This window comes from Pteropus medius, unplaced genomic scaffold (assembly GCF_902729225.1).
Source record: "Pteropus medius unplaced genomic scaffold, Ma_sr-lr_union100, whole genome shotgun sequence".
NCBI classification, from domain to species: domain Eukaryota; kingdom Metazoa; phylum Chordata; class Mammalia; order Chiroptera; family Pteropodidae; genus Pteropus; species Pteropus medius.
Genome location: NW_024344253.1, coordinates 5,844,789 through 5,857,494, shown reverse-complemented (window position 1 = coordinate 5,857,494; position 12,706 = coordinate 5,844,789). Strand labels below are relative to the sequence as shown.

At 30.5% G+C, this 12,706-nt stretch overlaps 1 protein-coding gene across 6 annotated transcripts in view; it reads right to left on the bottom strand.

Annotated features, from left to right (window-relative positions):
* Nucleotides 1-12,706, bottom strand: part of RNPC3 (RNA binding region (RNP1, RRM) containing 3) — a 36,244-nt gene that overhangs the window by 15,015 nt on the left and 8,523 nt on the right. For 5 of the 6 annotated variants that reach the window (XR_005654250.1, XR_005654252.1, XR_005654251.1 and 2 more), the window contains exons 7-14: nt 11,587-11,729; nt 8,574-8,699; nt 7,393-7,544; nt 4,973-5,134; nt 3,838-3,932; nt 3,683-3,741; nt 1,516-1,648; nt 744-814 (exon numbers count right to left, since the gene is read on the bottom strand). Coding sequence is in view for 3 of the 6 variants with exons in the window: in XM_039869600.1 (XP_039725534.1) it covers nt 755-814; nt 1,516-1,648; nt 3,683-3,741; nt 3,838-3,932; nt 4,973-5,134; nt 7,393-7,544; nt 8,574-8,699; nt 11,587-11,729 (930 nt within the window). In the remaining 3 variants the exon portion in view is untranslated. The remainder of the gene's footprint in view (nt 1-743; nt 815-1,515; nt 1,649-3,682; nt 3,742-3,837; nt 3,933-4,972; nt 5,135-7,392; nt 7,545-8,573; nt 8,700-11,586; nt 11,730-12,706) is intronic. The other variant, XM_039869601.1, reaches the window with a different exon arrangement.

Here is a 12,706-nt window from a genome sequence, read left to right as displayed (position 1 = left end):
TTCTACTCATCTTTCTTAAATCAATGTAATACAAACTTTAAAGTTTAAAGAGCTTAATTCTACCATTTTTAAATTACTTACATATGAATTAAAATTACATATTTGAAAGACAAAAGATTTCATTCCACACACACACACACACACACACACTCCACCCACCCACCCACCCACCCACCACCTATGTATTTCTTTTTAAGTGAGCAATTAGTAATCAGTAATGCAAATTCTCAGGCCCCACCAAAGGTCACCAATTTGTCTTTGGTAAACAGTTTCCCAATTTCAGCACTAAAAGTCAGGTATCCTGGAAAAATGGTCAGTCACAGGAAAACTGGAAGGGCTAGTTACCCGAGGCCCGGATCCCAGACCTAATGAGTCAGAAACTCTGGGTCAGGGGCGGGAGGAGGTAGTCTAGCCATCTGTTTTATCAAGCCTTCCTGTTGATAATATATGTCAAAGTTTAAGAATCACTGTTTTACTAGGCAGAATAAGTAAGGACAAATACATTCCCCTTATAAAATTAATTCTCTAAACTTAACTTTTACATACAAATGGGTTTATTCTGTAGTTATAATTTTGAAGTTTAATGGGAATTAACTGCATAGTTAGAGACAGAGATGGGTAGATGGATGGATGGATCCCATTGAGTCTTTAAAAACCTTAAGAGATATCTGAATTACTACTCTATTCCTTAATATTATCTCAAAAAAAGTTGCATCCTTTTATTAATTTATATCCGCACTTACCTTACTAATTTTTAACACTTTCTTTTTCCTTCTTTAGAATCTTGTTTTGGTCTAGCAGATCGAGCAAACTGCTAATATTTAAAAATTAAGGTTTCCTTCACAAACATGAAAGTAATCTTTTGTAAGTAATTATCAAGACCTTTCTAATGTTGGGCAGGAGTACCATTTTTAATTTATCTTTCATATTTATCTTCCTACTCTCAGACACATGTCAAATATTTTTCCAAGTGCCTCCTATCTACTATCCAGGATTTGGAGGAGAAATTAAAAATTTACCTTTTCTTTACAGTAAATATTTTTTACACTTAGACCTTCACTCTTGTCATCTATCCTGCTATCTAGTTTGCAAATTGCATTAACTACTAAAAGCAGAATGGTTAATCAATGATATATTTTGGTTATGGAAACTCTCAAATACAAATATGAATTACAATAAAATATAAAATAATAAAGCTACAATGAACCATATCCTTTTTCAATGGCCTCAAATGTATTTCTGGATACTGTAGTCTCAGGTGTAGCATGAGTATGTAATTTTGTGCTATGTTTAGACTTGGCTTAATTTTAATAACCACATGCTGCTGAGGTTCCTTTATCTCCCAATAAAAATCTGAATAACACTCATCTGACTTAGCTAAGTATGTCTGTAATTGAGTATGTCAAGTTATAATTCCAGTTGTTGAGATTTCTAAAGGATAATAAAAATTAGTTTCAATTATACCCTACCCCAAAAAACTACATAATCTTTGGAACAGACTGATATAAAGGATACAACCACCATAGGTTTTCCAAAAAGAACATATCCATTAGCTTCCTTTAAGGCTTTTGCTGCTGCTTTTTCATTTGGAAGTCCAACGAAAGCTTGTCCTTTCATGCGACCTTCTTTCATCAAGCGTATATCAAACCTAGAAGTCAAGGAAGAGTGGTTTTGCTTCAAAGATTGCCAAGCAATTTGATGAAATGAATGGAAATGTGATGAAAATTTTAAATTTTGCCATTTCAGAGCAAAAAAAAAAAAAAATGACTATACAATCTAATTAGCACAGTGATTACTCAGAGCTTTCTAAAATTTTATTTTATATTTGGTCTAAAATGGATCCTATAAGTATGTAAAGTAAATTTGATGATGTGCTTATATCTTTTTTTAGCTATTTTACATGTATTTATGTGATTTAAAAATTATATTACTAGCAGCTATAAAAGCAAATTTCTTATGTTTTTATTTCAGATCTCTATTTTTAAAAAATTTCATGCAGCAAATTCAATACTATCTACTCAAGTGATAAAAAGAACTATAAAACCAAAAATAGAAGGTCAGACAAGGACCACTAAAAAGTAACGCAGAATTTGAGTAAGAAGGGACTTATTGATCATCTAGTCAAAACCATTATTTTATAAGTGATGCCTACAAAGAAAGTCATTTCAGGGTCAGACAGATAGCTAAAGTTAGACACAAAAACACAAATCAGATTTCTTTATTCCAAGTATAGTGTTCTGTTATTCCATAGTATATTATTTTTCAACATTTTTGATAAAAAATTATATTTAAAACTCTTCAGAAAAATAAGACTGTAATTTATAAGCACTGCCTACCATTTAGATAGTCTATATAGGACTAGCTAAAGTATGTAAAGCATTAAAAAATTCAGCAATTTTTTAAAAAAATTCACATGGCTAGTCCCATGGGAAACAATTATTAATTTATCATTTTGTCATGTACAGTACAGCTTTCTCAATATATAATTATTTTTTCCCATCAAATTCTAATTGCAGGCAATACTAGAAATAGAAAGAATGTATACACATACACATATATGTATTTATATACATAAAATTTTTTCATATGTAGATAATTTTTTCTTTTCCTTATAATCATGACTCAAAGGCAGCAACATGAAAATGGACCACCAGTGTTTTCCATGGCCAGCAAAAGAAACATTTGATATCCTGATAAAAAGAGATATCTGCCACAAAGGAGTAAAATGGAGAATTTTAAGACATTTTAGACATGCTATCTAAAAAGGTACATAGGCCAGATAAGCCTTTAAAAGTACTGGTTTCATAAGATGATTAAAATACAATTAGCTAGTTAAAGTCACTCCCATTTTATCTCAACTCAAGTCTCTCTCCTTACCTTTACTAGTTATCCCTACTTCTAATTTATATGGCCCAGGGTCTTACATATTTTGGAGCTAAATAATTATGAAATTTCAAAGAAATTTCTCTAAACATTAGCTTTTATATCATTTACAAATCGTCTCTCTCTCTTCCACTCTCACAAAATTGGGAGCCTTGCCTAATGCAGTCCAATTAAAAGAAGTTACTGCCAGGGTAAGAATCTAAAAAATTTTGCTTGACTGCCATAGATTACTGGATCAGATATTAAAACAGTAGTTTTCAAAGTGTAGTCTTTGGATCTGCAGATTTGGTATCATATATGAGCCTTTCAGAAATAAAAATTTATGGTCCATACCTCAACCCAGAAAAACAGACTCTCTGGGGATGGACTCACAAAACTGTTTTACTAAGATCTTCAGGTGATTTTTATGCACGTTAAAGTTTGAGAACCACTGCTCTAGAGCTGCAGATTGAGGCTGGAATTTATGAGGCCTGTTTCTGTAAAGAGTTTTACTAGAACTCAGCCATTGATATTTGTTTATGTTTTGTTTATCGCTGCTTTCATTCTACAAAGACAGAATTGGGTTGTTGAAACAGATATTATATGGACTGCAATAAATAAAAGTATTGAATTTTTACTATCTTTCCATTTACAAAGAAGGTTGCTGATTCCTGATCTAGACATCTAAAAGTTTACACAATACATAACAGTAATTTCTTCATATAATTTTTATCTCTAAAGAAAAAATGTTGGGATAAAAAAGGGTTACTCTGTAACAGATAAAAACAAAACATAATTTGAGAATATGACTGCCACTTACATTATCCGTTCTGTTTCTGATGAAAAGTCAACATATCTTCCAAAAATAAATTTAAGGTCCTAGAATTTCAACAACAACAAAAAAAGACAAATAAGGAGGTCTAGTAAAAACAAAAAGCAAAACATAAAAAAATTTATTTATAAATTTCAACTTACCTTTTCTTGAACATGTTTAGCTAAATTCTTTACATAAATTCTACAGTTTGGTTCACCAGGTTCATAACTTCTGAAAACCGAAAGTGTTTCCATTTCTTATTTAAAAACAAAACAAGGATATAAAATTTAGACATTTTCATCAACTAAAAAAAAAAACCTATACCATAATAACTGTTAAACAGATAAAATAAGCATTATAAAATTATGAAAACTAAGAATAGCAATGTTACTAATGGGATAAAAGTACCAATTAAAAACCTGAATTGATAATATAAAAATTAGTTTAAAAATTGTAGGCATTTAGAATAACTAAAATTTATCCAATAAAGTATCTATTATTAAAACTCCTTTAAATGAGTTACTTTATTAAAGACTGAAGCAAATTAATATGTTATCAATCATTGGTGTAACTATTTTGCTTAAAGTCAATTTCCCAAAGCACCAGGCACCAACATATTCAAACCTAAGAATGAAGTACTCAAACATAATCATCAAGTATTTAGGATTGTGGATCCTGAATTCCTATACAGCTACTCCTATATCATGTCAATAATATGTTCCTGATAATGGCTCCTGACAATGTTCCTACAAAAATGCTCACTAGAAGTCTATTTCTCATTATTATGGAAAAAATTATAATGTGTTACATGTCAATCTAAAATGCCAAATTATTTTCCTAAAATTTACAAAATCAGAAAAAATCCTTTAGAAGTAAAAAACTATGTTAGAATATAAAATCTTTAAACAAAGATTTCTAATCACCAAATAATTAAAATTATTATTTTTAAACAAACAATTGCTTTGGATGAATCTCAGACACTGTACTGTGGTGGTCTGTCAACTGGAATTTAGAACTCCAAAGTGTGGGCCACATTGCTTTGTTTAAGGTGTCAGTCATATAAAAGTATTAGGGATAAAAACAAATTTTTTTCTAAATAAATATGGATTGAAAACATTGTATTAAAAGATACTTTCCTCTCTAGAAATATGAATACTAACAATCAAAAACATTAAGTGAAGAGATGTTTTGAAGTATGTGCCTTATGGGTAAATCACATGAGGAATTTGTTGCTTTGTTTCTGAAGGGTCAAAGAAACATAAAATGAAATAAATGCTGATTATTTCATGAATTTACCTTCTCTAGAAATTCTGCCCTTTTCCAACTCCCTTCTAGAAATACATTCTGATGGCATTTCATCAGAGTCTTCTTTACTTTCCTCTGCGATGTTCAAATTAGGTTTTGGGAAGATTTTTCCAAATCCTATGCTGGATGCATCGATTTCAGTAGCAGGTAAATCTAAGAGTTAAGATTAATAGCAGCCATTAAAACTCTCTCCCTTCAAAACCATTTTAGTGTACCATTTTTAATTTTTGAGGTTATCTATCTTTTGGCGCTAAAACCATTTGGTGTTTTTCTCAGTATTTTAGAACACAGGTAGATACACTTTATCTGTTAAGGTGCAAATAGTAAATATTTTAGGCTTTGCAGGCCATACGGTTTCTGTCATGGTTATTCGACTTTGCCACTGAAACATGAAAACAGCCATAGATAATAGCTGAACAGCCAAACAGATGCTCTGTGGTGCCGACTAAAGAGCCTGGAAAGTGTAAAGAAAATAAATCCATTTTCGACATATTTAGTTCATATTTAGTTTAAGGTGCCAGAAGAGCATCAGATAAAATGTTTAATAGGTAGATAGGTAGAACGTGTTTTGTGGGCAATAATCAGTATTTTGTTTAACCTACCCACTCCAACCTATTAATAATTGTGTGAAAAAATTTTGCAATTCATTAAATAAATTATATAATTATCAAAGGTATTATGCTAATGAAATGTGGTCATTCAAGATTATTTATATAAAGATTTCATAGAGCTATATCAGAATACTGAGAAACAACTATCAACCTTCTCTAAAATGATTAAGATTAAGATTAGCACATTATGCTACAATAAACATCTTAAAATAAGATATTCCTTTTTGAGGATACTAAAAAATCTTTTAAACTTCCACTCAGCAAAAAGAAAAAAAAATATTAATCGTGGTCCTACAAGTAAAGAATTATCTGCACATTTTAATTACTCATTCATTAGAAAAATTAAAAACAAAACAAAACAAAAACAAACCTATAAACAGACCTGTGGCCTGCAGATATCAATAAGAGAAAAAATTAAATTGCTTCTACTGTTATTACAGTCTTACTATTTGACATTGATGTAGAATGGAATGACTGTCTCCCTTTCATCACAGGTCTAAGCCTTTGTGTAAATTAAGCTTAAAAAAATAAAAATTTGTGTCAAAGAGTGACTAGCCATGAGATAAAAAAGAAAACGTACAAAAAGAAAAAATATTGAAACAAACAAAAAAGGAGATATGTGAAAAGGTAATGTATTTTCACTAACCATTAGAGACAGGAATTGAAATAGGTTACAGTTTTTCTACTCACTACATTTGCAATACTTACTAGAACTCTATCCTATATTCATACCAGTGCTTAGAGATATATGTACAAAAATGTATGTTCTAGTATTTTCAGTAATAATAAAAGAAATGGAAACAACCTCAACTTCTATTAACAGAGCATGATTACATAAAGATTGATATAACTATTCTATGAAGTACTATGCAGCCATAAAAAGTAAAATGTATATTTTTATGTTCTGACGTAATAAGCTACTCTCACTAGAGTTTAAACTCCAAAATATCAGTCACCATGTCTTACTTGTTCTTAGGGCCTCATTACTGAGTCAGTGATGAACACTATGTAAAATATGATGCCCATTTAAAAAAAGAAATAAGAGAAAACATGTTTACACATGTATAGAATTAGGCCTGGAAGGTTATCTATAAACCAAATTATTAACAGTAGGTATTTCTAAGTACTGGAATAGGGGACAGTGGGGTTTGAGGTGTTAACTTTAAAAATTTTTACATTATATGCTCCTGTTTTGATTACAATTTCTGTAAGCTTATATTATTTCAAAAATTAAGATTTAAACAATAAAGGAATGCCTTTATATTATAAAACCAAAGTAATGCCTAAAATAAGCAGAAAAACATCTGTAATTTCAATAAATTATCTTAAAACTTAAGAATAGTATATTGGTAAACAATCTTCCATGGTCATTAGATGAAAAACATTTACATAAAACCTATAACTCACGAGTTATACTGCTTGCTTTTTTAACCAATAATACAATCATATTAATAAAACCACTGAATATAACATTTAACACGCAATGAAAAAATAAGTCAATACAAAAAACTCTTCTATTTTTACTGTAAACATCAACAAAAACCAGTCTAAATTTCACCCTACAATTCTTTACAAGCAAAAGACAATACTGACAACCTCACTGTTAAGCACATTTTAATTACATAAAAAAAAGTTCAAAGTGCACAGTATTCCATGATATTGAGGAAGATCTAACTGCGTATTTTAAATATAGTTTACGAATACTAAGATACAAAAACATTACATATAAAATTTAATTCTAACACAAAAAGTTGATTGAGCATTTTTACATAGTACATTAAAGAAGTAGAATATGCTTACCACAATTTTGTTCTTCAAAATTTTGCTCCTTTTCTAGATCTTTCTTAAATGCAGCTGGCATGTCAGTAGATATGTGAAATTCAATTTTTTTATTACCTACAGGTTGTGGTTGATCAAAAACATCCGAAGGTAACAGCACTGGATGTAAACTGCTGTTTATAAACAATCACAGCATTACTTTATACTGCAAATCAAATTCTGACTAAAACATTTCATATTTATTTTAAATTTAAAAAGCTAACACTGATAAAGTACTCACAACACTAAAGGTGTTGCACAAAGTAACTTACATTTAATAGTTCAATAAACCCTAACAAATGTTCTAATATGAGTACTATTAAATTCCCAGTTAAAATAGATAAGGAGATTGAAGAGATGTTAAGAAATTGCATAGTCACTCAGTAAATGACAGAGACAGTACTTGAGTACTGAATCTAAACTTCAGGATATTTACCAATATGCCAAAAAAGTTCACTCTATATTTAATATAAGCATTTTTATGCACTGTATTCTATATATCATAATGCTATGATGTCCAATAGAGTAGTCACTTGCCTCATAAGGCTAATGAATACTTGAAATGTTGCTGTCCGAATAAAAATGTGCTATAAAATACACAGCAGACTTTGATAACTTTGTACAAAAAAGGTAGAACATCTCGATAACTTTTTATATTAGTTATATGCTGGAATAATATTTTGCATATAATAGGTAAAATAAAATATATTGAAATCCACTTCATGTTTCTTTTTATTCTTTTAATGTGGCTATTGAAAATTTTAATTTGATTCATTTTATTTTTAATTGTTCAGTATTGCTATAGAGATTAAAAGCTATGGTGTCAAAACATATACAGGTGGGAAACATACATCATATTTACACTTAACGTGAAATTAAAGACAAAAAGATTAACGATTCATTCCTTTAAAAATGGAAAAAAGATAATTTTAACAAACTCCTTTCTCAATTTATTAAGTTATAAGTTTGAGGAAAATTTATACTGTAGACAAACTAAATGAACTTAAAATTGCAATTTTATCCAATTAAGATATTAAAATATGTAGAATTCCATAGCAAACAGGTAAGTAAAATTTCTGCCATAATTGCTTTTAAATAATGTAAGGTGAGCAAGCAGACAAGTACATACAGAACTCCTATTTCATAACCCAAAAAAAAATTACCTGTGTGAAACAGATGAAGGTGTATTCAGCATATCCTTTATTTTTTGCTTTTTTCTCACACGGCGCTGCTTTATTGTTTTTGGTCTTTTAGGCTGAAGATTTGCTAGTTCCATTAGTTTGGTCATTCTACATTGGGGGAAGTGAAGGTAAAAGATTTCCTTATGTAGAAGCATGGCTATTTACTACTGTTTCTATTACCCTTAAATATGTATTTCGGCTTATAAATCAGAAAATAATTTGTATGGCATAAGTGTAGTTTCTAAGCCATCAATTAAGATATAAACAATTTGACAAAAGAACAAGCTCTAAATCTCCTTGTTCAATTTTCACTTTACTTTGAAGGAATTGAGAGTTTACTTAATTGAAATGTACCTTTTAAAGATAAATTCTATTATAAAAATTATTAGTTGACCAAATAAAATGGCTGGACATGATGTCAAAAAACTGAACATGGTACACTAATACAATCTATATAACTTTATTGCTCTTTTCTTGACTGCTCTTCAAAAGGCCTCACAAACACGGTAAAATTATTTTGATTCATATTCTAATTATTAAAGGGAGCCTGAAGTATTATTAAAAACATTTTGTACATAATTGTTGCAAATCAGTCATTACAGAAACAAGTAACTTATTTGAGAACAAAGTTTTCAAATAGTATATTCTGAAGTAGTTTATAAGTAACAATCAAGGTGTGAAAACTGATACCTTGTATAAAGCTTATTTCTATTTTGAGTATAAGTAATATTTAGACTAGGTCTTGTCTAGGCATTTTCATATCTTCCATAAGATCAGACACAGAGCAGAAGCTCAAAAACCAGTAGTTACAACTCTACCTCCCCATAGTTACATTTGTGCAATTTAAAAGCAAAACAAACACACACACAGTAAAATGCAGGGAAGGAAAAGTGTGCTTAAAATAAATTTTAAACAATTTTTTTCTAAGCAAGGAAAAATGTAAATATAAACTGCGAATTTTTAAAACCTCTTAACAACTATGGTTTATCAAAATTTTTATGACTAAATCCATTTACACAAAACACAGGTCTATATTCATAAATTGCTCATCCAAACTACACAAAGTCTCTATGATAGTTCCAGTTTTACATTTGGTAACCAATAAATATTCACTGAATAAATAAATAGACCATTCTTTTTAACATTTCCAGAAGATAACAGAGAAACACAAAATCAGAAATTGGTTCATTTAAAGGCTTTGTTCTTATGACTCAAGATAAATTATTTGCAAAATGTAAACATAATAAAAAAAAAACAAAAACAAACAAAAAAGTTTTTGGCCACTCTAAGTAAAGCATTTTTATTTGCTACCATTACTTTTATAAAGAAAAGTAAAATTTACAGAGGATAAGTAATTAAACCAACGCGACACTCTATACTGTTCTTTAACAACAAATGAAAGTTAGTCTATCAAGAACTGTCAGCCTTTCTGAATGTCTCTATTCAAACACTCTATTCATCCCTATTATGTAATTTCAGTCCCACTTACATTTTGATTTTAACTCTCCCTAGAAAGAGAATATATATATTGAGCCACTACTTAAGTGAATGTTGACTCAATAATAGTCAAATTGCTAATTATTTGTATATGTTGCCCAGATTCTCTGCTTGGGTTCTGACATGTCAATCACTCCTGTATCTGCCTTCTTCTATGTATAGTTACTTATGATTCCCATCATTTGCCCAAACCGGTCTTCTAGGCCCAAACCGGTCTTCTAGGATAGGGACTGACAAACTGAAGCTCAAGGACCAAATCAAGCCTGCTGCCTGTTTCTGTAAATAGAAAGCTTTTTGGAACACAGCCACATTCCATTATAACAGAAATCTTTGGCACTACAGAGAATCTGTTCAGCAATTCCTGTTCTAGGCTACACTGTGGATCAGATATCTGAACGTTATTAACAACTTACTGCTCTTCACTAGAATCTTTAAGTAAAATATATGTAGATCATCAAAAATAACCAATTAAAAAATGCATCTGCAGTAGTTACCTATAGTTTTTTGTTAATGAAATCCTACAGAACTGCTCTAGAAATTTCCTGAGGTAAATAAAGTCCAAGGCAATAAGCTGAAAAAATATTAATACAATCTAGTATTCTTGTTGTTGTTTCAGATAGTTATATTCTATAAAGTCTCCATAAATAAAAAATTAGTAAATAACGAATCATTGCCCCTAGGGGAAATTCGGGATTAGGTTCTTACAAGCTTCAGCTCAAACAACTGATCAATACACATCTTGTTATATGTGTTTCTGTTTAAGAGAACATTATTTAATATTTACTATTGATTCATTAATATTGAACTTAAGTCAACAGCACTGTAACTCATACCTGAACAAAGCTTATCTAACACAACTTATTTTCTCCATAAGGCACATCACAGCATTCTTGATCTTGGAAAAGTTAGCTAACACTTCAATATTATGCTTGGGGACCATTTTTTAAAAACAGCAAAATCATCAACAAACAGCACAAAAATGTGAAAAACATGGGACTAAAGAGATCATGAAAATAACACTTGTTTTACAGTATCAGGGTTGAAACAAGGTGGCAGAATTTCACCTGTTTTACCTCATCTAGAAATGTGCATGTCAAGCAACTCAAATTTTTCACCATTCTGTACATGCCCATGTCCACAAAAGACCATAAAATCACTGAAACTACTGATTTTGGAGTCACAGATAAATTACAGTAAGTAGGCAGTCACAAATACAGAATTCACAAATAACAAGTATCAATTGTACTTTATAATACCATAATCATCAATCTAAAAAATTACTCATAATCCAAAAAGTTTTCCTTAGGTCTTAATATCTGGTCTCCGGTCTTAATCTAGAGCTACTATATATGCTTGAGGGGTGGGGGCTGGAGATGGACAAATTAAAATGTCCTCAAATTACAAAGAATTACAGCAAAATTTAAGAAGAGCAGGAAAATCTCCTTTGCATATTCTATGTTCCTTGGGATTTAAACAAATATTATTTGAAATTACAAACCTCTGTCGGTCTTCATCATCACTGCTTTCGTATTCTGATTCTTTACTAGATAATTCCTCATCCTCATCTGGCAAAGGAGGTTCTTCTGGTGGCTGAGGAGATGCAGGTGGGAGAGGTGCATGCAATGGCATATAGTCTTCATACTAATTTAAAAAACAAACAAAAATTTATGATTTTACAGAATAAATCATTTCCATTCAGATACATGATTCTCATCTCTCTCTACCTCATGATCCTTTTTTATACATTATAACAGATTCAAGGAACACCTGCTGTAGCAGACTGGTAGCTGATCTAAACACTTGTTCCTTCTTCCTTGGCAACTAGCTGGACTAAATTTCCAAACCTCCCTTGAAGTTAGATTTCACCATGTAACTGAATTTTTTAGCCAATGGAATGTTAGCAAAAAAACCTTCCAGACATATTATCCTCTCTTCCTTCTTGATCTGCAGGCTTCATAGTAATGCTCTCACCACCCTAGAAATGCACAGAGTGAAGACAACTTAGGTCTTTTAAATGACTCAGTAGAGCAGAAGATAATTCTGCACCACTTTTGGAATGGACTTGACATGACAAAAAATAACTTATATTGTGTTAGGTGACTAAGATTTGAGGGTTTTTTGTTAACTGTGGCTAGCATAATCTTAACTAATTTTTCTGCATTGTGCCTAGAATTGAAGTGTTGGGGTTACAAAGAAAAATTACACAAAGCTAACAGTATGCACATTAGCAAAGCAGTGAATCCACAATATACAAAAGAAAAGCAAATTTTCTATGCAAATGTTAGGTTTCAAAATAATTTTTCATTGCTATTATCTAAAAAAGTATCATGGCAAAATAATAACTGGAATTATCCAAGAACAGATATAACCTATTCTTGATCAAAGGACTAAGCAACACTGGCAGAAATGACAGCTTCTATTACAGAACAAACCACCTCTTTCATGTTCTGGCTTTCTCCCACTTTCAGTTCTCCACTTGAATACTATCATTGCATTAACTTTATATTTGTATCTTTTTTCAGTGCACATTAGAGGCACAACATTTGTAAAATTTAGCCTCAATAATCTCACCTCAGCAGGAGAAATTTTGAATCTTGAAAATTCTATGAACTTTCTTA